The following is a 27,857-nucleotide window of genomic DNA, read 5'->3' as shown; positions in this document are numbered from 1 at the left end:
AATAGGAGGCAAAGACTCAAAGCAGAGAACAGTGTTAAAGACGGTTAAAAAAAAAAAAAAGGTATTTGAGACAAGTGCACACCTAAAGATCACATCATCCTCCTCTGCACCATCCAAAAACTCCTCCCTATTTGATGTGAAAGCCCAAAACTAGCTTTTAAATCTCATCAGCTAGTAATACTGTTAAACAGCAAACTGACAGTACGGTATGTACAGGAAGAGGGCTTCTGCATAGCACTTCTCAGACATGCACACCTTTCTGAGCCAGAGCAAGTACCCGTTACTTGGATCAGATGATGCAGATGTTGTACGGGGAAAAAGGGAAAATAAAATTATGTAGAAGTTACTGGTATGGATTAAAAGATACAGACAGTAATCCAAGAACAGTCAGATTACAAAGTTGTAGGCATCATCAAGACCAATACCTACAAACAACAAAAAACTGTTGCAGTGCTAACAAAGGCAGTATTACAAACAAACCACCACGTGCAAAGTTGCCATGGTTTTGTTTTTGAACATGAGCAGAACTGATCAAATTTCAAAGCAGTGTACCTGGATTCATAATGACTGCCTTACACAATATTAAATTTATGAACTGCCATCTCTTCTTTCTCAGTCATTTCACATGACCGTATTTTTCTTCCCCATTCCTGTCACTATAGATTGGCTGACAGCAACCACGTCAGCATAGCATCACCGAAAAGATAATGCACTTGTCTTACTCCTAAATTTTGAGCCAGAGGACATGAAGATGTTAAAATGTACTTGCCTTTTTCTTGTCCTTCTCAGGTTTCCTCTGCATGACAGATTTCCTGGTGACATCATCTAGGTTTTCCAGAACTTGAACCTCTTTCAGTTTTTACAAATCCTAACTTTATTGAACTTCACAAGCCTAAGGATGGTGGGATGGAGACAGCAAAAGCAAGCACTGCATCTGTCCTCCATGTTCCTTCTAAGTGATCCTCACTATGCAAAACTTCAATACAGTAAATACACACACTGCCTGCAAAGAAACAATGCATTAACTATGTGTCCAGATCTCAACAGCCTTCTTAAAGCCTTCTTTTTAGACAACGCCTGTATGCAAAACTGAAGTTTGTGGAAGTTCTGGCAAACAAATGTTTGGGGAAATTAGTCCAATATATGAAAATCAGAAAGTAAACTGGCAATTTAAGAAGGTTTATTAAAAGGATACTCGTGTACTCTCACATGACTTAAGACATAACATAGTTGACAGGGAAAATAACCTATACACCCATACAGTGGTGACATTACTGTTTCTTACGCATGCAGATAACTATGAGAGCAAAGATTGCTAAAGAGTCCATAAAACCCAAGAGGCCCAGTTCTACCTTCCAATGGAAACAGCACCTCCAGGTGCCACATCCATAGTCAGCAAGAGCAAAAGTGAGGAATGCTCCGGCATTTGAGGGGGTACTACTCAAGGAAGAGAGTGACGGAGCTAGAAGCCACAAACTGCCCAAACAGAGGGAACAGAAGTGCACAAAGCCAGGGCAGCCCAGAACTGAAGGTAGAGAAAGGAAAACTCCATGGCATGAACCTCACCAGCATCATTCTGAATAGCATCCGGAAAGACACGCAGGCTGCCTGGTTTCTCATCTGCAGGACAGTTAGTTACAACCTCACTAGGAGAAGCAAACACTATTATCTATTTTTAGGTAACTCCAAAGGCCAGACAGAGTAATTTACAGATAATGCATCCAGTGTCTTGCTATGCAGGTAATCTAAATGCATCTAAATGATTAAACAAACTCGGGCAGATCTTTATTACTGAAAGAAGTCAGGCAATGTAGCACCATCTTGCACCTAGAGCACCAAAAAACAAGCATAACACTGGAATTTGAAAAACTGAAGTTAGTAGTTTCTAACAGTGATCTATGCCCTAAATACAGGCTAAGAAAGAATTTGAAAGTGGCCTGGAGGAAGGCTTACCTTCTATGTCACTGTTGTGGAAGTTTAAGCAAATCAAAACAGTAGCTTTCCCTCCCCACCATACTGACATCTTGGTTAACAGGTTGGAAAATGCTCAGGAAGTGAAGTTTTGACACCCAAATAAGCTGGACTTGAAAGAAGGTTCTCCCAGAGAAGCAATCTCGTGAACATTGATGCAAATGAAAGGAGACAGCAGCCTGGTGGTCGGAAGCAGCTCTGTCGGCATGACAGAGGCAGTGTCAGTGTTAATGGGGTCTGCAGACATAAATCCCACAGAGAAACAGAGAAACTAAGAAGTGACTCCCTAAAAATAACATTAGTACTTGCACTGCTGCTTTTAAAGTGGGTGGATACAGCAGCTTGAATTTATGCTACATACATTGAAACAAATCCAGTCAGCTTTACAACAGAAAGGTTCAGGATAAGGCGCACGAGGTCCACATTGCAAGAAGGAATGGGGAACATTTATTTCAAGCTCAGAGAAAGTGCATTAAAACCCTTTTGCTAGAACTGAAACAACTCTTCTGATTATATTCAGAGCCTGATAGAAATATTGCCATCATGACAATGAGGCAAAGAAACAGCCTGCAAAAACACAGAAGAGGTGTCACTTGGTCTTTAGCTTCTGAATGGCCAAAGAAGTTAGCAAAGCAATGGCAGGAGAAGAAAAATAACTCTCCACTCTTCAACATACAGGTAAGAAAAACTTGGTTAGGAGTAAATCAATTCAACTGTATTCACAAATAAAGACCTCATCTTTTCAGTTTCATGGCAGTGGCAAGACTCACACTGATCCAGGATCCACACTCTAGAAACAGTTTGTAATAATTTGATAAATTGAGAGAAGTAGAGAGATGAAAGCAAAAACTCCTGCTTTTTAGTGCCATGTCTATGCAGAGCAGATAGGAAGAATTAAAGACGAGAGTGGCTGCAGACAGCTCTACAGCTTAGTTGTTTAGCAACAGAGACCCATTCATTTGCGGAATGCATCATGTTTAGGACTTCCAAAATTCACAGACGTAGCACATAGAATGTTAAGTGTACATTGAATCTGTCTTCCAGAAGGACCATCAAATACTTTGACAGGCAATAGCAGATTGCTGTACAATTTGTTGATACTGTGCATCATATAGAAGGTTATTAAAATCAGCCAACTATAAGAAGAACTCACTTTTTCTGATCATTTTGTAAGAACTTAAAATTGCAAGAAATCTGCTGTTAACTATGGCTCTAAGTTTCTCAATACCATGGACTTGATTAAGATGTTTTGAAGTGGGATGCAAAAATCAGTCGCAGATTACCAAAAGCACATGGGGACATTTATTTGGGGGCTAAGCAGGAGAAACCACAAAAAATCTTGAAGAACCTGGAACAGCTTTCAGAAATGAGTCCACAGTAGCACAGGTAGAGAGAAGCTGATCTAGAGCAAAGACCCTGGGCTCTTTTGCCACCTGCATTTATTCATGTTTCAGTTACCAAGTCCACTAACATACTGAATACCAAAAAGGATGAATCAGAAGAGACTTCCTATATGTGCAGCTGTGTCAGTCCTTCTCTTGAAGGATAGATCACACTATCCATTTCTGTGAAAGGGGCAGTAAGATCAGCCTAAAAGATGGGCATAATCACTGCTGACCCTAATCCAGAGGGATGCTGCACGGAGACCCAGTGGAAGAGAATGTGGGTATTCAGAAAGGCAGCAGATATGCAGCAACAGTTAGGTATCCAAACAAAAGTCCTACAATAAGTCACAGATATCCCTATAAAACTCTGAAGCAAAGTAGGAATAAGGAATAATAAATTAAGCCACACCTAAAAGAAAGTTCTGCAAAGCTGGGTGCAAACAGAAGTTGTTATGCAAGAAACACCATAGTGTATCCATTTCTGCATAGCACAATGAGATGTCTACCACAATTTAACATAATTTGCTATGTTAAAACACATTTTATAAGCATTTATATATACACATTTGATCGAGTACTAAAGAATAGATCTGGACTCCTCTCATTCTACTTCAGAAGCAACACTACCAGGGAATTCCTTATAGTGCACTAATTGCACAGTGTGCATACAGTGTCCTTCAAAAAACAGTAAATACTTAAAAATCTAGTCATGTAAAAGCGTAGAACAGGTAAGAAATGTCAGATCTTGTTTAAAATGTTAAAAATGTGTTAAACAGCTCCAAGGTTCAGAACATATGCACAAATTGATTCTTCACTTTTGAGCTTTGAAAGAGGCAGCAGAAGATGGATCTCTAAAGCCATAGTCCACAACCCTTCGAGCTGCATGGGACATCTAAGTTTTTAATTTGTGCGAACAGTACTTTTACTAGAAAACACGTGAAGGAAACACACTTTATTAACATTTGCCTCTGCTTGCAACTCAGACTCCACCACTACTATATATTATTGTCTCTAAGATACACTTATCAAATCAGAAAAAACATTCTTAGCAACACACAGGATCAACCAATGAACCCATTCACTCAAATCGTATGCTTAATACTGTAAGCTTTCCTAAATCAAGCTTACCCTAAATACAAGCTAGCTAGAAGCACAGCACCAGACAGCCTGGAAGCAGCTGCACACGCAAACAGCTGGGGCTGTGCAGCCCAGCCGTGCCAGCACTTCCCATTGGCAGCACTACGTCTGCAGGCACAGCCAATGCTCAACACACACAGCCCTCCATCCAGCTCGCTGCAGTGCATCTGTGGGTAATGCAGGAGATGTGCCCCAAGATGCAAAACACTCTGCCCTTGCTCCTAAGGCAGCTTCGGGACATTTGAGCCAGTTACTACATGAATTGGAACCAGCAGCTTCACAGTCATTCATTATTGTTTGTTAAGTCGCTGCTAGTTTCATCTGAGTTTGGCACCCACTGAAAAAAGTGTTTTTAGAAGCCTGTAACTTGAAAGCACAGTCTTCAGGGTTCTCCAAAGTGTGAGCTGCAAGGGAAAACGCATTGTTAAGTAGCCCAGTAACTGCACAGAATACAGAAAGCAGCATAGTGTCCAGTTGAGGGCTGGAAGCGAGGTACATGTTAAGAGAGTTTGCAGCAAGCACAGCACACATATAGTCATTAGCTGAACCGTTTATTGTTCATATTCATGTTTTTTTTTCCTAAAGAATCCATGGTGAAAAACAGACCAATTGAGTCTCCTCTCTCTGCGAACTAGTAACTGGCATAAATTGTTTTCCTCTCACAGCATATTCCTGGAAAATACAGAAGTGACCATCAGCACCTCTTAAGCAGAGCTAGAGATTTTTACAACTTCTACAGACACAAAGGACTTGGTGTAATGGAATTCAACTTACTAAGAAATGTCACCCGTAGAGCAAAGCTGAAGAAGACGACAGCACTGTGTGGATCATCCAGTGCTCTCCTTGGGTCAGTCTCTTAGAAGTCCTGGTTTCACATCTCTCAGGCAATCAGATTTTTACCAATTGCCTTAAAATAGATTTGTAATGCAGACTTGCACTTGTTGTGAAAACAACCTAGCCCTTATTTTCCATGTAATACTAAGTTTACATTATGCTGAAAGTGGTAAGCAATATATTGCAAATTCTGTGTTAGCCTGGAGAGCAGCACAAGAGTTCTGCTTTTTGACATCTATTAAAGCGTATGTAACAAACAGGGGTTATTTAGTAGACAGTCATTAAGTTTTTGTGCATTAAGGAAAAGGTGAGCTTTGCCCCCACCGATAAGCTATGTTGCAAAGTTTCAGTGAGAGAAGAAAAAAGAAAAAAAAAAAAAAAACCAACAAAAAAAGTGCATAGAAAAAAGATGGCCCGGTGGGAGAAAATACAGAAGCAGAATGCTTCATAAGGAAAGAAAAAACAAAAACAATCAAGAAGTTCCCTTCCTGATCACTCTAACTTTTCACGATATGCTAATTGTATTCAGGGTTCATCCATTTTATTTACTGACAAATTAATAACAACTTCAGCTCTCTATGCTATGTAACAACTGCTCTTTTAGTAAGTATCTGATCCCATTCAAGGCAAACTCATGGGAAACTATTTTCACTCCATCGCAGCGAAACTTCCTCCCAAGATGAGGACCAAGAGTTCATTCTGAATCAAAGATTCTTACGCTACAACATGCTAAGTGTTGCTCAATGCATTAAAACAAGTTAAAAATATTTGAAGCAATTTCGTCAAGTCCAAAAAACATTGGAGGATACAGTATGTCAAGCCAAAGCCAACTCAAACAATGGAAGGCTGCAAACATTAATTTACCTTGAAATAGATCACAAAAGGTCAGAATAACTGCCAGACAGAGTCAGCCTTCAAGTTAAGCTCAGGAAAGTGAACCTTGTCAATCCCCATGCAAGGAAAGTAAGATGATGTTCCCTTCCTCAGATTAAGTATGTCTGCTCTACAGCCTTCTTTATTAAGTTCAAATGTTCTTCCTTGCATCTCAGAGCTGGTGGGTAAGATGCACAAGAGCAGGGGGAGAAAACTCAATTGACAGGGCAGAGATCATGAGGCTAAGTACTCCAAGGTAGTTGGACCTGAGGTGTTGCCTGGGAGAAACCCCGTAGAGGACAGATTTGCTATGGCAAGTCATTGGCCATTTGCATCAGGAGACCACAATAATACCTCAGGCATGAGCAAAGTTGTCAGCATCAAGCCTGCTTCAGAGTGCCACCCATAATTCTGTTACCAAGAAAGCAGGAAAAAAAGCAGTGAGAGCCATCTGCCTAAGAAATGGAGAAGGAATGTTCCTTCCTTGTGCATACTTGCAGTCACACCAAAGGGTAGCATGAGCATGATAGATCCCATGTCTGAAGGTGAAAGCTCTCAGTTTATGATGCAGCTCAAGTATCTGGATCTGTGTAGTTCAAGAAGGTTAAGCAACTTCAGGAACACTATGTGCTAAGTAAATAGTCATCAAGTGCAGATTTTAATTTTAATAGAAGGTTGTGCAGTGACATAACTAGCAGAACCAAGACAATTCTAAAAAAATAGTGACTTCAGGAACAAAACCAGTAATGTTTTGGAAAGTAACTGTTGAATGCTATTAGAGACAGACTGACAATGAATTGCTTTTTTCTTGCCTCCTCACAGCTCACACACAGCACTACTGCCTGTCCTGGTCAGCCACCAGCTAACAACATACATCAAGACCAAATTCTTCTTTTGACAAATTTTCATTAAGGAAAAATCTCTTTACAGCATTCTCCCTACTCAGCTAGTTTTCACTTCATCCTTCACATTTCAACCCCTAAGAAGTGAGTTTCTTTGGAGTTCTTTCCAAGCGTGCTCAGAACATACCTGCTGGCAATAGTGCAATAAGTGAAGTTTTTCTACTTGCAAACCTGTGATGCTTCTTGAATCAACTGCTGGCACTGAGCACCCAAGATGGCTTGGGCCATACACACTGCTGAACACAACAAGCGAGGGAATAGTCATTACAAGGTATTCAAAGGATTGACTCCATTCATAGAAAGGTTTTCTTTCTGAACATTTAGAAGTGTTTAACAGCACAATACAACAGACATCTTAAAAAGATGGTGAAATACTGATGTGTTATGAGCTAGACCAAGAACTTTGTGGAGCAAATCTAGAAAGTCGAGCGTTTGTGTATGATGCTTTTTGATTAACAGAACTGCGCAGCTCCATGAGAGGCAGTCCACAATCATTGAAAACAATTTTCAAAATCCTTTCTTCATTCTGTGACTTAAGCCCTATTCCTGTGAGAACACAAAAGAGAATTTCCTTTTTGAGGGAAATCCTGCAGCACCCAAGCATTATATAAACAAAAAAACTGCTTGTAATTCATCCACTAATTTTTGTTGCTCAAATTGAGTTATAAGTTCAGAACATCTGGCTGTCTTGTAACAACAGTACAAGCACGTGCACACAAGAAAAATCACATCCAGGTCATCTGGTACTTACCATTCAAAAAGACCTATCAGCACTTCTCTTATAACAGTGCTTATGCAACTTGCATTTTGTACACACATGTCACTTCTAATCTAAGTATATTTGAAGAGTGGAAGAAAGGATTCATCTGAAAAGAATAAATGTAGCTGATCCTCAAAAACCCTCTCATTGCAACAGAGAACATCTAACCCGTTGCTAGAACCAGCAGGACTCTGATCAGTGAAAACGAGGAAGGAACAGAAAACACACATAGCTCATACAATACAAAGAACTGTGATTATCCAAAGCTAAACAGGCATTCTTCCTTCAAGTGAAGGGCATGATCAAGCTCAGGTCTGCAGGACCATCATGAATAAGTGTAAAGCTATCTGAAGAACCTGAAAGGGAAACATCCGAGTAGTTGCAGTGTTAGTGCTTAAAAAAAAAAGAAAAAAGAAAAAAGAAAAAACATACGTGCCCATCTTATACATGGCAACATCTGAACAGACTGCAGAGACCGCTTGAGTCTGGGTACAAGAAACTGCTGTCTAGCTAAAGCCTATTAGGATCTGAAAGCACTATTCTGATTTGCTTGATTATGCAGACTATCCAAATCCTGTAGCATATGCTACAATGAACAAGGTATACATTTCAGTAGCTCCGTGTTGTCAAAAGAATGTTCTGAAAACCCAATATGAGTCATCTCACTTCAGAATCGTTTAGGAAAGAAAGCAGAAAAATGTTTGGGTGAGGCCTAACAGTAATTATGTATTATAGGCGGCTCTACAAAAGTACATGTACTACTTCTTTTTTTTCCTAATCTGAAAAACTCTCTCAGCAGCCATCATTTTGGTACCGAAAGCTCAAAGCAGTAGATTTGTCTGTCTTGTCAGCATCACTCTCAAGTCCAAGGGAGAAAGAGATTTCCAGACTGGTTCAGAAAGGGTTATGACCATTTTCAGGAAGCTTGTCACTTCGTACTTAAGAAAGCATTTGTTTCTCAAGCAAGACATTTGCAGATAATTCCAGCAATTCAGTTTTTACTTAGGAAGATACCTGTATACAGCATAGTAAGAAATGCGACTGCGTGCCCACATATGCAGCAAGCTATTACCCAGCTGCTGCAGTTAACCGCCAACAAGACTGTAGCTGCAACTTCAGTATTTGCAATTGCAAAGCTTCAGTACCCACATGGGTTACCCAAGCAGTGATATCTGTACAGCTGATTTACCCTGCTGCTGCGTTGACAAGATTAGTGTATCAGAGGTATGATCAGACACTGCAGTGACATTCTTAAATGCAGGATACTAACGAGCAGGGACAATTACTTCCAAACTAGAAGGCAGGATCTGATGCCATCTGAGTTCTAATAAGGATGCTCTTTACCATCTAAATATACACACAAAGATTCTTCTCTCTAGAAAACAGTTTCATATGCTGTCTTACAACAGACATTAAAGTTACATACAGTGACATTTAAACTAATTTATAGAGAACTGTATGCCCTATTTTTCTCAGCAAACTAGTAAAATAGTCATTAATAAGCCAGCTGAAGCCCTTTAGTGACTTAGTTATCATTAGACTTAGCAGTTCACTACAATGGTACAAAACAGTTTGTGTACACTTCCTTGTAGATTACACTTCGTAGTAAAGCGGTGCCACTAACAAATTCAATGGAAGTTTTAACTGCATTATTTTGGCTTAAGTCTGTTATGACCTCTGAAAGAGAGCAGCTTTTACCATTACCTGTATTATGTACACAAACCATTTTAGGAAAGTCTAAGCAAAACAAGTAACACAGAAGAAGGATCTTAAAGCCTTCATTATCCAACATCATTATGCTGAGAAACATGCTTGATAGTACACGACTCCCACTCCTGCTTATCAAAAAGCTCTACACACAAGGCTACATTTCTTCTTTTATCTTGACATACTATGCATAAACTAATAAACTTGCATTAAATCTGCCTTAATAAAAGAGATGTAAATTACAAAAAGAATTTTTCTGCATTATGGTTATACCTCGCTCTAGAAGGAAAATCATTTGTCTGCAAGAGACATAAGGAAACTAAACGACCCCATACAAATATTGATTTTACATTTGTGATTGGAACACTGAAGTTACTCCCTTTTGCTTATATATAGCGAATTTACTAGATGCTTACTAAAGAAACAATCCCTAGCATAGGCTCTTAAACTTGCACATCAACTCATTCCCCATATTCTTACGACTATGAACATTTGTTACCCTAATAGAGCTCACAGCTCTTTACAACGATCTTTGAGTAGTTTATCCAAAACAAAATGAAATTGGAGAAGCAGGAGGGAAATAACCACTCATACCCACAATAAATCTGTGTGCTTTGTTAGACAATGAATAAAACAAGGAACAAAGAAACCACCTTTGTGGTTGAAACCCATGAAATCATACTTGCTTCAAGCTGAGGTAATACTCAGGTGAAGCAACGGCTACATGTTTCTCTCCTTGTTATCATTCAAAGATGCCTATAATGACAATCACTGGTATGGGTAGGGTATGCAACACTAACAGTTTTAGAAGTACATATTCATAGAATCGTATCACAGAATGGCTTGGGTTAGAAGGAACCCTAGGATCATCCAGTTCCAACACCCTTTGCCCAGGGCAGGGTTGCCACTCACTAGATCAGACTATTGAGAGCTACATCCAACCTGCCCCAGTGATGGGGCATCCACAACCTCTCTGGCAACCTGTTCCAGTGCCTCATCACCAGAATTAAACCCTAGTGCTCCCAGGCATCTGCAAAATTATTCAAGCAAGGCCTTTATCACTTAAGTCTATAATATTTGCACTGTGGACAAGAACAAACTTTTATTTTTTAATTAGAGTTGTATATATCAGCCTGTAGGAAATTAACATGCAATCACATTTATTTATTTATAAGCACATATGTGAAATGTAAGGAAGAAGTTTTTAACTCACTTATTTCACCAGCAACTTGGTCCAACTTTTCTTTTGACCGACTGATTAGAACCACTTTCATTCCACGTCTTGCCAACTGAAAAAACAAAGAACAGGAGACATAAGGACAGTCATACATCACTTCCAAATCAGCATAGTAATTATTCCAGGGATTGGTCAAATATTGTAACAATGACCAGCAAGTTTGAAGAGTTACAGTTTCACACAGAAATATGGAGGAGAAAAACAGGACAAGTACTTGCACACACTTCTTTCTTGATTTCCCTCATGGAAAACTTAGTATCTTCTTTGTCATCTCTTACAGGTGTATAAGCACATGTATACAGCAGATAACCAACAGCAGGTATTTTACAGTCTTTCCACACTTCTGAAAGTCCTACCAAAGAAGCTACTATCTATAATTAAGCTCAAAATGCCCAGTTAAGATATCCATGGTCACTTCAACAGCTGTGTTGCAAAATTATCCCTGCACTCAATGCCTCTTTCCTTTAGCAGCTTACTTAGGGAGAACCTAGGCTCTACTCTTACTTTGCCTATTCATAAGTAATAAAGGTCAACTTAACTCACATAGCTCCTGTAAAGAAGTTATCTGTGTAAATTCAGCTGAGGCCACAACATATCCTGGTCATCAAATCAGACCTAATTTTGCATGCTTGTAATGGCATCTAACAATTTAACAGATTGTAGAAAGACAGCTACATACCTGAATTACCCAGCAGTGGAAAATAAACAGTCTTTCTTTTGCAAATGCCTATTCCAATGAAAAGTAAAAACACGTATCCTACTGTTACAGGCAGCTAGCTTACTGGAACAGTTTTTTTTTTTTTTTATAAAGTCAAGCAGTGGGCTTTGGAGATGGTGGGAAGAGAAGAAGGGATTAAGATAGCTTTCTCCCATTCCACAGGATCAAGAAAGCAAAGGCAAAAGGTTTACCTAAAAGTATCTCTGCCTGTGATATTGAGGACGATCTGACAATAATCTGCTTACTGTGAAATAGCTGTGGTACCAAGGGGCAGGAAAGCCCTACAGCTACTCCTCATAGGTGCAGGCTCAAGACTGCTGACACACAGCTTGCTTTCTGTCAGCAGTGAGCTCCGGGCTCACAGATTGCTTTAAGCAGGTACCTCAGCTTACAGAAAAGTGCCAAGCTGTACCAGTCCCAAAAACAGATCAAGTAAAGTCACATTGCTACATCAAGTTAGCAGACTTCCAGCAAATCTGAGAACTTCCACAGCAAAAGCAACTTGAGAGAAATTGCTGCCATGTTGACACTGAAGAGTTGCTCTGAGAAGCTCGTCTCAAATCTAGAAATGGAAACCAAATGGCATGAAGAATCATTTAAATACAGAGCATGAAAAATGTCTAAGAAACAACTTGTAACTAGGAATGGGTATCAACTAAAAGAAATAATATGTCTCAGAAAAGATACAGCGCACACTGACTGATGTAACCTGATAGAGTTCTGCTGTGTCTGAATATTCACTGATAGAAGCCTAGTGAATCGAAAAAAATCACAGCTGTCCAAAGAGAAAAAATCATCCTCTGAGGTTCCAGTAACTGATTACATTCTTCATATAAGGAATGAGGAAGATCCAGTTACACTGTAAATAACTTGCCATTAAACTTGAATCTTTGGCCAATGACCTCGTCAAGATGAAACCACCGAATGAGAGGACCTAAAAATAATCACAAAAACTAATCTAGAGTAGCACAATGGGAAGACTCTCCTGCAGCTTAAGGATTAATTGATGCAAGCAAAAGTCATCCTTCTAAATTGAGTTGGTGGATGTAGGTGTCTAATTTCCATAAATCCAATGTTAGTAACTACCACATTTTCCACTTTGATAGCAAAACATAGCTGCTGTTAAAACTCTTTCTCTCAAAGAACAAATGTGATTGACAGCTCTCCCAAAAGCAGAGTTAGAGCTCTTGTTAGAGCAAGTACAGCAAGAGCAGTACTAAAGAGATGCAGATACGCATCATCATGCACTCAACTGGATCACAACCTGTAGTTTATCATCCAACACGAAATTTCTGCTGTTTGCTTTTGGAAACCAGGAGTACAGCAACAATGGGGCAATAAATAGCAAGTCCTGAGTATACCCTTATTAAAAAACAAGGGAGAAAGAAAGTGTGCTCCTTTGGAACCAAAGGCAAGCATTACTTGGGCAGAGAAGAACACGTGCATTTGGCAGAGCACTGTTCATGAAGGGGTAGCCCCGTCATGAAAAGTATATCAATGCTGAGCAAGGAACAAAGATCTTATTACTACGGGAATGAAAAGTATAAAAGCAGCTTATTGCTTGGAAAATAAGGAAAGCAACCACAGCAGAATAAATCAGGGAATTCACTAATTTCTAACATTCTCCCACCAATAATCAGAGATGATATTGAACTTTTGGAGAGGAGATCTCAACACTTGCATTTCTCACTTTAACTCCTCCAAAGAGAAGGAAATAATTTGCATGATTATATTCACAGCTGTGAGTACCCAAGCAGCTGTATATGCCAGTGGCATTTATAGTAACCTGAAGGGAATTCCTGGTAGAAAGTCAAGCCTCTGCTGGCAGTCTTAGGAAGACAGACAAATCTGGAGTTAACTGAAAGATTGAGAAATCTTTTAGGGTATTTCATATTTCACCCTCTATTCACTTGATGTAATTAAACATCCATCCACCTGAACATTCAAAGGGGAAAGTACATCTTATTTTATAACTCAGGAATGACTGCACCCTCAGGAGTGCTCTGTGCCTACTGTAACACCAGAAAAAAGCTGAAACAGCCCATGTTTCCCATCAGGGCCTAATACTTGCAAATCAGCTTTCCTACTAGCTGTACATGTAACAGGGGTCTGCCAGCAGCACACATTTGTGTTCAAAGGCAGCCTAGCTCTCACAGACACCAGCAGAACATAAAGCAAAACTGTAGTTTCACTCACCTGATAACCTAACATACAGAGCCTGAAACCAACAACCCATAATGTTCAGGGGGCATCTCGCACATCAGAGGGCTTCCTCCCAGTAGTACTATGCCCTGGGCACAACAACCTCCTTCCACTTGCCCTAGGCAGTTACTTAAGTGTTGCATAATTTGCTTCAGGGCCATGTAACTGGCATAATTTGGCATGTTGGAGCTGTCAGCCCTGCACAAGAATTAGGTGCTCTTGACATCAGCCTCCCCCCTTAGTAGGGGTGGGTGCTCCTATCTGCAAAACAGCAAGGAGCCTGGGGGGAAGGAGTGTACTTGGGGGGCACACTGGGATGGAAGGGGTGTCTGAAGGGTGAGGACTGCCCTCAACAAGGCCTGAGGGCCCTGCAAAACAGAAAACTCCTGAAAAGTGGACCCCTCACAGATCATTACCTCACACAATCGTAATCGTGCCTTGGAGAAGACAAAAAATGAATACAAACAGGCCCACTTTGATACTGATGCTGGAGTTAAAAGTTATTTTTGCTATAAGTTGCTGTAGTCAGCACTATTTGTCATGATGTTCTCTGGGTGCATAGGTTAAACTGCCCCATACGAACAGGCACTTTCTCTCTTAAAACAATACACTGCAGTGCCACATGTGGAACTCGCATACGCATCAAGAGCAAAAGCACAGTAAAAGTGGTAGAGATAAAGCACAAGCTTCAGAGACTTGATAAACCATGGGAAATAAGTGGAACACAGTGCAAGCAGCTAGAAATGCCATTTAGCCAGTGCCAGGAAATACCAAATGAAAATTCCAAGGCTTGGGGTAGGTGAAAATAATTACACTAACTAAAAAAGTTAAAAGTAAAAACTGAAGGACAAGGTGAGCGCAGAAGACAGAAGAAGTCGCAAATAAGTGAAAAGAGATTTGACTTTCAGCTAGCCATCTGAGGGAAGCAACACAAAACATCTCAATCGCCACACATACATGTTAAAACAAGATGAAGGGACAAGGCCTGCTGTTTGACAACTTGCCAAGGATCAGGACAGCTCCAAACAACAAGAATTCTTACCTCTTCTGCATAGGCTTTTCCAATCCCATCAGTAGCTCCTGTGACCACTAGGAAAGAAAGATGGATATCCATTAGCTACTTCACAGCAATAACTGCAATAAGTGTTCATTAGCAGGCTACTGAAGTACTTATTCCAACCAAGAGACACAAAGTCTCTGGAATATGTGTACAACTTGAAATTTTATTGGAGGTCTCTCAAGAAGCTCCCAATATCCTTTCCACATAGAGAAAGAGTTATGGGCCTAGTAGTTGCTTCAAGAATCATGTTCAGCACCTCTTCTCATGCCAGTTTTCTGGCTCGCTATGCTACTTCTGAAGTTTGTCGCTTAGGAGATTTCTAAAAATCATACACTGTACATAGCAAAATAGAAAGCATCCTAAAGCCTGTGAGAATTCAATATTTTATTACATGGACAGAATGACTCAAAGCAGAGGACATCTTTTTAAGACTCTCCAGGAGTTTTCAGATCCCTGTGACTGCGGTGCCTTGCCACCAGCAAGTCTGACTGACCAAAGCAGCCAGTTGTGTCTAGAGTTTTTTCACCTGTGGGCGGACTGAGATCTGTGTCAAGCCTTAAGTCTTTCTAGGATTCTTTTCCACACACTGAAAATCACTAAGTGACTCAACATGCCATTAGTTTGACAGATTATTCCAGGGCTCACCACACCAGTAGCTGATCATCTCGGTTTACTCACTAAACAGCAACTCCCTCATCCACAATCCATTTCTCCCAACTACTGTTTGAGCAAGCACATTCAGCATCACTTCCTTCTCTCAACTATTCATTCCCATCAGTTCCAATTCCTACACCTCAACATTCTCACATTTGCAGCTCCTTCATCCACTTCTGCTCTCTCTTAAGTGGCTACAGAACACACCATACTTATCCGGCTGCCCTCAGACAGATCAGAACAGCTTGTTTAATGCTTCCACCGCTTAGCCCTGAACTGAGGCATGCCTCAAATAACAGGGCTTGTTTAACGGCTCAGAAAACTGAACTGGGAGTGCTGGTTCGATTCCCAAACCCACTCATACCCCTGCACAGCCGAGTGAGGTGTATGGCCAGCACCGCATCTAGCAGCAGCTTCCCCCCAGGGCAGCAGAGGGAAACGTGTTTGCAGATGGCTTGATTAGTCACTGCGGAACACCCAAAACAGTTGGAATGCAAACAGCAGCCAGTATACTTCTGTTTGAGTAATAACAGTTAGGAAATGCTGTAACCATTTCAGTTTCTCTGCCGCTAGCTATAAATAAGCAGACATAATAACAAGTGATGAATCTGCCAGCAAAGGTCCTATTCTGGCTTGAATGGCCAGTCAACAATTCAATAACAGCCAAGGAATGAGATCCAGTAACACCCCTGACTCAAGCTAGATTTACAGATGACCCTACAATGAAGGTATACACACATACATTTATCCCTTCCCTAGTTTCAAAGTTTGTTTGCAAGACGTCATAGCTCCAATATGAAGATACACAACTGTACTGCCAGTATGCTAGCACACACTGCACACAGAGGATATGATGGCTGGTAATCAGTTCTATCTGCTGAACTGATAGAACTGATGTGTGCTGCCCACAATGCAGCAGATAGAATGTAAAATGTATTCAGAAGGTCATGTGAGTGTGTCACACTGTTTTTGCCAATTCCTATTCAACTACAATTAGGCAAGTGTGAGTAAGCTTTGCTATAGATAGAAATCCAAATTTAGAAAGGTAAAACAGTGGTCCAAACGATGAATAAATGCCTCGAAGAAGAAATAAAGAATACATTTACAGGATCCCACCTGCTGTAACCCAAGTTGTGTCAGTACTGTGACACCCATTTAGCCAGACAGAATTATAGCCCTGCAAGATGGTATCATCCCTTCAGTTCCAGGACCATCAGGCTTCAATTTCAGCATTGCTGATCTTCAGTTTCATATTATGCATTATCACACAGTTCATTACGTTTTCAACAAAATGATGGAATAAACAAGAGCACAGAGAAAACATGTACCAGCACAACTCCCTCCTGCTCCCTTTTACTCTTAGAACAGTAACTGGATACATTTTAAGTTGACCCAGACTGAATAACATTTGACTTCAGTGACTCTTTGAAATGAATTGTTTCTCTCATTCTAGAGTTAATGAGGTGCCTGAAAAACAGCTCCTCCACCTAGCACCTGGGGACGGTTTCTCCTCCTCCTGATTCAAAATTTGTGGACTTAAAAGTTTTATTCTCAAACAATAAGTTCAGCATTTCTAAGTGTTTTGAGTTTTATGACACCACTAGCTGTTCAGCCTTTAGCAACTGTAGCTGAAAGTGTATATGCTCCATAAGGCAGGGACTAAGAAAAGCATCTGCAGTACTCCAAACACTTAATACTAAGAATGCAAGCACAATCACAATCCCAGATATTTGTCTTGCTTATTGGATCCATTGCTTAAGTAGACTGCAAAAGAAATGGTTGGAGCATGAGATTTAAGCAGTTGGAGATCGGGGTTTTCAAACTGACCTATGAGTAACAGGACATGTCCTCCCCTTTTAGGTTCTAGTTCATACTGAAAGAATCTGTAACCCAGAGATTAAAGCAGCCTCCAAAACAGAACTTTAGAAGCATAAACTAGTCTGATGAAAAACATCAAAAAATACCACCAGGAAAAAGAAAAAAAACACTTGGACCATCACCTACACAAAAATGTACCTAGCTGATGTGCATCATGCAGATGTACCATCCCTGGAGGAACTGAAGGCCAGGTTGAAGGGCCCTGGGTAACCTAACCCAGGGGTGACAAAACTGCCTACGGCGTTGGGTTTGGAATTTGTTGGTCTTTATGGTCCCTTCCAACCCAAATCATCCTGTGATTCTACGATTTTGCTTCTGCTGTAGGCAAAGACATACACACAAAAATGAAGAACACAGGTAGTTCTTCATAGCTATAAAAGAATTGTCTTCTCACAAGAAGGCACAACACTATCATTTTATTGGTGGATTCACTTTGAGAGGAATAACACTGTCTACTTTTCCAGCTTCCGTACAATCTTGAAGAGAAAGCATACTACAAGGACTGCTTTCCACTGTGCCATAACTTAGAAAACACTTTTTCAAGCCACACTTCTCTTCCTACAGCCTTTCAAGAGTAGCAGCCTAGCTCAGCTCTCAGTCTGAGCAAGTGATTTTCCCACCAATGGCTATACTGGCATTGAGGTCAGCACTGGAGAAATGCGATAGGTTGTGACACAACTCCAGGCACAACCCCACCCTAGTCACTGACCAGGATCCTAATAAGCAGCTGGTAGGGTCAGGAAGGCTTCCCAAACAGGTACTTCCTAGAGCAGAGACCAATACTTACACCTGATGTTCTGAAAGCAACAAAGAGAGGTGGGGTGAAGGCAACTGGCGGGACAAACATTACAGAAGTTAAGGTTCAACTTTCTTATCCTCCTCCATATTTTGGATTATCTGCACCACAAGTGTGATGGGGAGAATGATAAAAAGAGGTTTTGTTAACTCTTGCACACTTACAGTTTTCACAGTGATTAAGCTCACGTCTGTCTTCCGCTCTGAAGCCAAATGTTGCAGCTTTAACTACTCCAGCTACATACAGAAGCTGCACTAGTTTAACTCAGTTTTAACTATCACCTTGACGTGATGAAGCCAATTTAACTCCAAGTGTAGATAAATCGTTTAAATTCTGTTTCTTCTACAGACTGCCTTCCAGCAAAGTTACAAACAGACTGCCGTTGGCAGAGCTTAAAGAAGGCAAAGCAAGCAGAGTAGGAATTAGTTATTGTCTGCACAAGAAAGCTGCACCAGCTCCTAAGTGTGACTATCCACATTTACTCAGTAGTCAGACGAGCTGTAGTAGCTTCCCACTTCAGCCATCTGCGCTTTCCTGAAGAAAAGTGAGAAGAATGCCCAGGAAGCTTGTGTGGGAGTCAACTGAATTAAAGTTGGTCTGAATGGAAGCTGGTAGCAAGGCACTCATTGATTTCAGGCAAAGAAGTCAACAGTCATCTTCCCCTGGTGACAGTCATCAGTGTGCACCACACAAATATAAGTGACCTAAAAATCCACCAAAACATTGGATACAGCCTAAAGTATAAATGGGCAAAGAACTTCCAGTGTGATATCTAGGTCCCCAAACAAAAAGCACAGTGGGCATTCAAGTGTTTATCTTGAAAATGAAAACTTCTACCACACTCTGTAGTTAAATATACCTACACAACACATTTGCATGGTGCAATTGAGTAATAAGAGTTCCAATTCTAAAGTTAGGCATGTTTAACACAGAGGTACCAAACAATCCAAATGTTTCCTGTCTATAGGATCTACTGAGCTTTAATCTCTACTCTCATTGTCCTAACGCCACAGCCACTGGCACTCAAAGTCACATGTCTACGTGCCTATCATCCAACGGTATCTGTCTTCTGCAAAAACTGGGGGTCAGGGAGAAAACACATGCAAGCACTACATAGAAAAGCAGCAGAAACATTTTGTCTATTACTCAGCAGCTCTGTATTTTATGCTGTTAGCTTCAGCAGCAGCCAGAACATTGATGGGAAATACATGCAAAGATATGGCTGGTCTCACTGGAACTTGAATTTGCACAATGAACATGGACATATTTCTGTTTGTGCTGTATCAAGCCTCCTACTTCATCGGAACAAATAAGTGAAAGAGATTACTTTAGCTATCAACTCCAGCTCCCAGAAATCAAACACTATTCATTTAATAGTTATTATCCACATAAAAGTGGATCCACACCACACAACAAAGCACGCAACAAGTTTCTATCATTTGATCTTTGACTGTAGGAAATGCTGTGGGAAGAGTATAAAAAAAGATCAGTAGGATCTTAGGTATTAGCTCTTTTCAAGAGTGGAAAGTGTTCTGACACAAGTTACAGCAGAAAGTGCAACAGTCCTACCAAAGCACCAGCCTTGAGAGGAGAAGAAAGCCTTTCTAACCTCAACCTTATTGTTCCCTAACAGGTATCAGTGTCTTTTGCAGCACTGTTTGCCATGTTCAGCACATCCTCAGAAGGCAGAAGAAAAACACTACAAACTATTCTATAAAATCATAGGTATTTAACTACAGAATTTTACAAGCAACTAAAAGTCCTAAAACACATTATTAAGTAGACTATGGCAGGTACAGAACAGATTCAAGACCTCTCAGTTACCACTGCATATATACTAACAAATCAGTGGCACAAGAACTCAGGTTATCAGTTCACATTTTCAGTTGCAGCATTATCCTTACCACTTACCATTTGCGTAAATCAGAATCTCTGCTTTAGGTCAGTATAGCACCTTTTCCCAAAAGGCCGTGCCAGAATTTTGCTTCGAGTGGTGAAAACATCACAACTTCCACCATGAGTTTGATATAAGAGCTCACATATCTTTGAGCTCTTACAAGGGTATCTTAAATTTAGGACAGAGATGCACAGGAATCCACCGTAGCTGCCCCTACCAGATTAGTTGTCAATAGATGCAGTTCATTCTCTAAATCCTACCACACCAAACCACTTTGCCTCACATGCTTCGCACAGCCCACTTCACAGCTCATCACATGTACAACACACACAATTCATAAGCACCTGAGTCATCTCCTAGGTGGTGCCAAACTCAAGGTAACCCTTGACAAAGGCAGCAAAGATCAATGACCTCAGCAGTCAGTGGCACGCCTGGTACTGCACTGAAAGGGAAGAACTTCTCCGTTGTTGTAAATCACAGACCAAGTGTACAAAACACACCATTTAAGCAGTCAGTGACTTCAGTTCATAAGATGATGAATATGCCCAGTGGTACACAACTTCAGGGACTGAAGACCAGACTTTCCTGAGAAGGCCTGCAAAGGGTCACCCATACGTGAATGCTGCCAGTAGCATCTACATCCCCCAGGAGCCCCATGGCTCAAGATAAGGCATCTGTGCAGGCAATGAATCTATGCTCAAATGTTTTTACTGTTTGCAACAACCAACAGTTACTGCTTTTCCAAGGAAGAGGTGACTTAGGGAACATGCACCTCCACTCAGGAGGCACACTAGGTAAGCATTATCTGCTCTTACAAAGGTGACTGCTGTTTCACAGGTGAGCAAAAGCATGACTATGGCAGTCTGGACATCGAAAGAATTGAATTTGAGGCCCTGAAAGAACATTTTTACTTGCTCCTTATCCAGCGAGGATACTTTAAAAACACAAAAGTAGAGAATGGTGCAGCAGGACATGAGGCAGGTATGCAGAAATCCTGCCTCACAACATGAGCAAGGAGCAGCATTTATACAGGGAGAGCGAGCAGCAGCAAGCGCAGAGAATCTGACTGCAGCTCTGCAGAGCAATCACGCTGAAACAAGATTAGAGATTCGTGACTCCCCAACTCAAGGTTAGACAACAGAGAAGACAAAACTCTGCTCAGAGAAGATCAAGCCTGCCTTTAGATACAAACACACAGTTCCCACAGCAAAATAAGCTTTCAGAGATGCTTAGTGGAGATAAAACATGGAATACTGTATCCATACTGCTGCTAGCAAACGGCACCAAGATTACTCCTTGCACTAATAACTGTTAGTTGTGTTCTCTAGTAGCCTCTCAGAACTACAAATTCATTTAAGTTTAACCATTTTCCTGTCTTCATTAAGAAAAGCATGAGTTTTTAGCTAACCCTTCAGAGTACTGCAGATGGCTCAAGCCACCAACCACAGAAGTTCTTCCAGGAACGTGCAAACCCTGCAGTTTGGGTCTAACTGCCCTCTTCTTGCCAACAAACTAAGCCAAACTTGTCAAACAACCCAATCTGCAGGAGGGCACCATAGCCACCATTGCTGCCCACCAAGAGATGGCCAAATTTGTTGTCAAAATGGCACTGCAGAGGGAGTTTCCCAGTCATTTCTCCATTCACACAGGAGAGCAGCCCCTGTCCTGCAAAGACATCTGGTTCTTTCTTCGCTGCAAACATCTTCCTGTAGCAGAAACAACATAAGGAATAAGCCAGGAAGCTATGTGGCTTTTTTAAGCAGTACAGTTCAGAGAAACTTCCTAGCACAGCTAACCTTAGCATAGGTTTGAAGTACACTGCATAAATAACTAAAGACTCGAGATTCTTCTGCTACGAAACGCAGAGGCTATATTAAGAATATGACAGCTCCTGGGGAAAACAAAAGCTGGCAAGAGGAGAAGAGACTATCCCTGCTTGGCATCAAGCAGTGCTTCATCTATTACAGATTTATATAAATCATTGGCAATTGACCAATACCAAGCTTCTAGATTATCTCCAGCCAACAAAAGTACTTAGCCTATGCTGGTTAAAAATATTCTACTTTTTTGTCCTCAACTTGCTAGGAACGGCTATTTTTAGTAAGAGTCCAATCAACCTTATCAAAATCAAGCATCAAAAATAGACCAGAGAAACACTGGAAGCAAATCCTATTTTTAGCCACTCTGTCTATTCCCCGCCGTTACCCACCGAGTCCTGACTGCACAGACCATGCACGAGTGCTCAGTTATTCTAGGCAGATCCTCATCGTGACCCTTTTTCCCTGAACACCTGAATGCAGAAAACACTCGATTGATTAAAGATTAATACAGCCGCAAACCGTGACAGCTGCCTTTCGTCTGAGTGCTTTTGGGGAGGGGGAGAATATGGGATGACAGAGAGCTTGCATCAGTATTCCTCCTGGGGATCTATTACATGGAAAGAAAATTGCTATTTCAATTCCCTTTTGTTGCTAAAAATAGCAGCCCCAATTGATTCAAGCAAACAGGGCACCGGCTTAGCAATGCCAAATTTAGAAACCACTGAAGTCCCAAAGAGTGAACACTAACGCAGTCTAACACATGCCAGCTCATATTTAACAAAGAACAAAGAAGATAAGCATGCCGGCTGCAAGTTAATAAGACGGCAGCAACTCCCTGCATTTTTATTAAATAAAAACAGAAAACTTGGTGCAGGAATTACACAAACTTTGATTCCATACCCAGTTTAATTTGCTGAAATAGGAAGCCTCATCATAATGATCATCTGCATCTAATCTGAAATCATCAAAATCCTGGATATTTTTTTCACATGAAGGTTTTTTTTTCCTGCACAAAGCAGCTAATGCCTAATGGTCAGGCTCTGAAAAGACAGGATACAGCAAGAGGTTCAATTCCCAGAACCACACACTTACTTGGTAACAGCTTGTGTCTAAGAGCTAGGATTGTGGGTAGAAAAATATTCTATAAATATCACAGCACTGACAAGTTCCCATTTCATCTAGAACTACAGCAAGAAAGGTTTGGGGGCAGTGCACTCCTCAGATTTCTTTAGACTCTAGAGCTAGAAGCAATCTAGAAATCTCAACAAGAACAAAGAACAGTTCAGGAAAGCCACAGGCAATGCCTACACACCACCAGATCCCACTGCTCCTGTACAACACTTTCCAGTGCCCCAGGTGCCCCTTATCACCCACGCTGCCCTCAAACCTCCACCATTGGGCCCACTGCCTGGGGCTATGCAATGGGGGCAGGGGACTTCATCACCTTCTCTCCTGCCTACAGAGCTCTCATGGCACCCTGCCACAGGCTCAGGATCCATGTTGCTTTCAAAGCTAGCAAGCAAGGACCTTGGAAGTGCCATGAAGAGCACACCAGGAATGCCTTGAACTTCAGTTCTGCAACAGCAAGGGAGCTGTCCAGGGTACCTGACCAGAGCTGGTCAATCTAAGCATATGCGAAAGCTGCTTTGTGCTCCGTAGGGTTATCACAAGGTTTACTGAGCATCATTAGCGTTAGGTAAAACCAAGTTCTCATTTGCTCTTCATTGAGAAATACGTGACACATGCTCACTGTCACACTAAGCACCAAGGAAGCACACACAGGGAGGCTGGTTGGTCTTCCTGCCTCTAGCAGGGGATGAACACAGTGAAGTTTTGATGATCAGATGGGTCAGAATAGGCACCAGCTGAAGGCTTTTGCGTGTTTGCTTGGAAATAAGTTTAGATTGATTGGACTCAAAGCTGTGCAAGTTCTTGGAATAATCAAGAGCACGGAAAATAGCAGAGACTAGGATCAAATGCAACACATGATCCATTTTTAATCAAAAGGCAATCTGTGCCAAGCTTCAAGAAAGTGTCATCAGTTTAGACCAGGATAATGCTCCAAACTCATGGGGCAAAAGAAAATGATTTTATGTTACGACTATAGGAAACTACTAGTGTGAAGGTGACTAAGACTGAACATTAGAATCTTTGAACATTGTCAGGAACTTGGCAGAGAGGTGTCTAAAAAAAAAAAAAAAAAGTAATTCATCAGGATTAAAAAAAATTACATATGTGGGCTCCTCAGTGACTGATCACAGCATAGATCTTGTTTACTGTCATTATTACTGACCAGTGTGTTTTAGGAAATTTGCAGGCAACCTAACCACTGAAAAAGGATCACAGCACCCCACCCCATAGAATGAGATAACCTCATAGACCTGAGTAATAAAAACATAATGCCACCAGATATTTCCCGGCGACATGTTAGTACCAGATACCGAGTCATGCTCTTGATACTAACTTTGCTTGGAATTAAGGTGACAACTATAAGTGATGGTAGAGAGGTACCTGAGGTGCAGTGGCTGAATGTAAAATGGACTGATGAGGTGTTCCCTGTCGTAACAAAAAGCAATAATACATTTTAAGTAATTTAAATAAGAACAGTTTTGAAAAAGGCCTGCTAAGATGATTAAGAGTTACCTGTTTGGGGAGATGAGTTTGAAAGCATTTTGTTTGCTCTTCATAAGTTCACGAAGTATAATCATCAGAAAACAAAAAGCCCAGATTTGCACTGGGAAGACAACACAAGTTGGTCACAAACACGCCTGGAAATTAGGAGGTCTCAAAAGAGAAAAATTCCCAACTTTGAAGAATGCAAGATAAGGAAGCTGAACTGCTGAAGGAGCTCTGAGATACAGACAGCAATGCAGGGCAAGGTAGACACAGTTCAGGAAATAGAACTAAAAACTTGCAGTAGAAACCTGTGTGTTCATTAGTGGCCAATTCAATGTATAAAGGGGAAAATGGGAAACAAAGCAAGCCAGACTGCAGTTTGTTGATTGTTTTTGAAATATTATACTAATCCCATGCTTCTAGACTACCTCGTGTTGTCAGAAAACAGCAGAAAAAAAATTTTTTTCCACCCATCTCAATGCATATTTAGACTTCCAGAACATCTCTGCTCCTCTGTTCAGAAAAGAGGCCAGCTGCAGCTAGACACACAAGAGACAAATGCACAGTGGCCCTAATAGAACAGAGATTGACTTCTGGAGCGTGATAGCATGATCAAGATTCGAATCAGGAAGGGGTTGGATAATCAGGAAGATAACCTCTTCTCTCAAGAACAACATAATCTGAGCAACTTTCTTGCTAATGCAGAATTTCCTAGATCAAAAGCCTTGAAAACAGCCATGTTCGTGAATTTATAACAAGACACTGGTGGAAGCTTTTATAGGCAGGAGACAGGAAGAAAGAAGTTTCCCTCTATCTTCCTGGACTTGTGTCCATCACACAACAGCCCATGAGCTGATGACAGAGGTGACCTACCCATTCTGCATTTGAACAAGTGCAAGAAGATAGCACAAACATTCCCCACACTCCCTCTCTCAAAACCATGAAAAATCCTCAGGAGTACCTGAAGAAAGTGTAGCTCCTAGACTACACGTTGTGATCCGAGCTTACAGGCAGGAGGGGGATTCACTTTCTACATGGCCTGACAGTGATAGGACAGGAGGGAATGGCTTTAAACTTAAAGAGGGGAGATATAGATTAGATGCTAGGAAGAAATTCTTTACTCTAGGGGTGGTGAGGCACAGGCTGCCCTAAGTTGTGGGTGCCCCATCCCTGGAGGGGCTCAAAGCCAGGTTGGGCCCTGGGCAACCTGATCTAGTGGTTGGCAACGGTGTTATCTACACTCTGCATAGAAAAAACAGCACCATTTCCTCCTCTTCAGAATTGATCTTCTAGTTATAGATTTGGTGCTTTCTCTACCGGCTACCAATCACTATGAGAAGATGCTGATCATTTCACTTTCCTTCTGTCCTCTTAATTCAAGTCATGGACTTCCCAGTAATTTAATTCAGTTATTTAACAGGTACATGACACATGAGGCAACCCTTCGATTGTCTATCAGAATGTCTTTTGACTAGACATTTGCAGATAGAAAAATGAATTTAAAATAATTAAATACATTTTAAATTCCAAAATTACGCTCCTTTTCCATCTTCAGGATTAAAATCTTCATTTCAAATGCAAGTCAGAGTAGAAACATCAGTACATCAACAACATACCAAAAATAAGAAAACTGGGAAGCACAGCACTCACTAGAGAAGTGACGCTGTAGGAGGTGATTGGCAAGAGTTGCTTTTCCCTTTCCTTAAACTTCCAGCTCCTGTAGACCTCCAACCTGCAGAGCTGCTCAGATACTTCATCACCCCCCATCAACCAGCCTGCTAAGCCTGCTATCCAGACCTGAAGCCATCCCCTGCAGAATCCCTTGGTCCTCCCCACTGAGCTCCGCAGCCTTCTGGAGTAATCAAAAATTCAGCTATGGCTGCAGTCTCCCATTTAACACCTTCATCCCTGCCCAAGAACAGCCAGACGTGTGCACATGACGCTCAGACCAGTCATGTCAGAGCACATCATATGGCCAATGAAGTGTTTACTCCTTACACTATTTCCTCTGGTGAGGTTCCCCAACCTCAGCATGACTACCCTTCACAACAATAAAACATGTTAGGTCCAGTCCCATATTCTTAATCTCTTATTTATAGAAATGATTTCAAACTCAGCCAAAGGAGATCAAAATCTGAAATACATGGGCTACTTCATTTCCATTGGGATACCACCTACCGCTCTACCTGCTCCCACAAGGCCACTTTCCTAGAGCTTACAATTCACGGTATGCAAAATAAGAAGGGGAAATTTGATTTTAGGGAACGAACATCATAAATCAGGATACCTACCTACCTGTGTAGAAACAAAGACAAGTTTTAACCCTGAGAAATTCATAGTGCTATCTTGTGCAGCAGAAATGTAACTGAAAAAGCCAATCTGTAAGCTACCTTTTCGTTACACATACATAGAGAGGTGATCGTCTAAGCTGTTCCATGTGCTATGTGTATCATGTGCCCATACACCAAAGATGCATGACTGGACCCAAGAACCACCATAGGAAGGTCTCATTGTACACTGCCATTAAAATAAGATGGAAATCCAGTCCTTACCCTCCAACTACTTAAGAAAACTTACCAAAATGTGTTTATGTACAGTCTAAGCATATCAAATCCACATTTTTAAGCTAGAAAATATATGACCAGTCACTCTAACCCATTTACTGCTGTCTCATTTGTGACTACCTATCATTAAACAGCATAACACTAAAGCCTGACCCTGTCCCAACAAGTCATCTTGGGTGTAAGTGCTCCCAGTATCTCAGAAGCTTTCAGAGCTATGAATAAACCAAAGCTTATCAGGACAGAGCTGACTCAGACCTTCAGTTACCAACAGAATCTTGGCACCACTTTCCCTGGTTTCACCCAGCACTGTCGGTCTCCCAGCAGTTGCACTCAGTGTTGTGTGACCCATAGCCATACCAGGCAGGTCCCACTGGGCCGTGAGCAAACTCAGCTCAGCAAACTGATCCTTGGCTGCCACTTTCCTATGCAATCATTCCTCCTGAGCACACATAAGCAGCTGAAAGCCACTCAAAGTCAAGCTCCTGTCCTACTTTGGGGTCTCAAGCTGCCTGCCAACCTGGAAGGCTCTTCAAGGGCTCAAAAAGAAATTCCTTCAGAAAGCTATGGAAGATCCAAGTCCAGCACACAAGGAAGCAGCTGCAGCACATGGCACTCTGGCTTCAACAGAAAACATGGGCTATAGGTTTGGGCTCAGTGAGAGCTGCTGCCTAATGTTCCTAAAGCCTCTTGGCTCAGAGCTCCCTCCAGCAGGCACCAGCTACCTCCTCACATCCCAGATCAGAAGAACTGTGTCCCCAGTTGTGTTTTACGTATCACCTGGTCTATACAAGTGCACTGCAAGGAGAACCAGGAATTAATTTTCTATACCTTTATCGTGTGCATACG

The 27,857-nt window shown here is 41.3% G+C and overlaps 1 protein-coding gene across 1 annotated transcript in view; it reads right to left on the bottom strand.

The window, feature by feature from the left end:
• Nucleotides 1-27,857, bottom strand: part of HSD17B12 (hydroxysteroid 17-beta dehydrogenase 12) — a 73,163-nt gene that overhangs the window by 34,893 nt on the left and 10,413 nt on the right. Inside the window, exons 2-3 of the mRNA XM_085224594.1 lie at nt 14,769-14,815; nt 10,783-10,858 (exon numbers count right to left, since the gene is read on the bottom strand). Coding sequence (XP_085080720.1) covers nt 10,783-10,858; nt 14,769-14,815 — 123 coding nt within the window. The remainder of the gene's footprint in view (nt 1-10,782; nt 10,859-14,768; nt 14,816-27,857) is intronic.

The sequence above is a fragment of the Meleagris gallopavo genome, chromosome 5 (genome assembly GCF_905368555.1).
Source record: "Meleagris gallopavo chromosome 5, MGAL_WU_HG_1.1, whole genome shotgun sequence".
NCBI classification, from domain to species: Eukaryota; Metazoa; Chordata; class Aves; order Galliformes; family Phasianidae; genus Meleagris; species Meleagris gallopavo.
The sequence above is the reverse complement of the archived record's forward strand: the minus strand, read 5'-3'. Positions and strand labels throughout refer to the sequence as shown.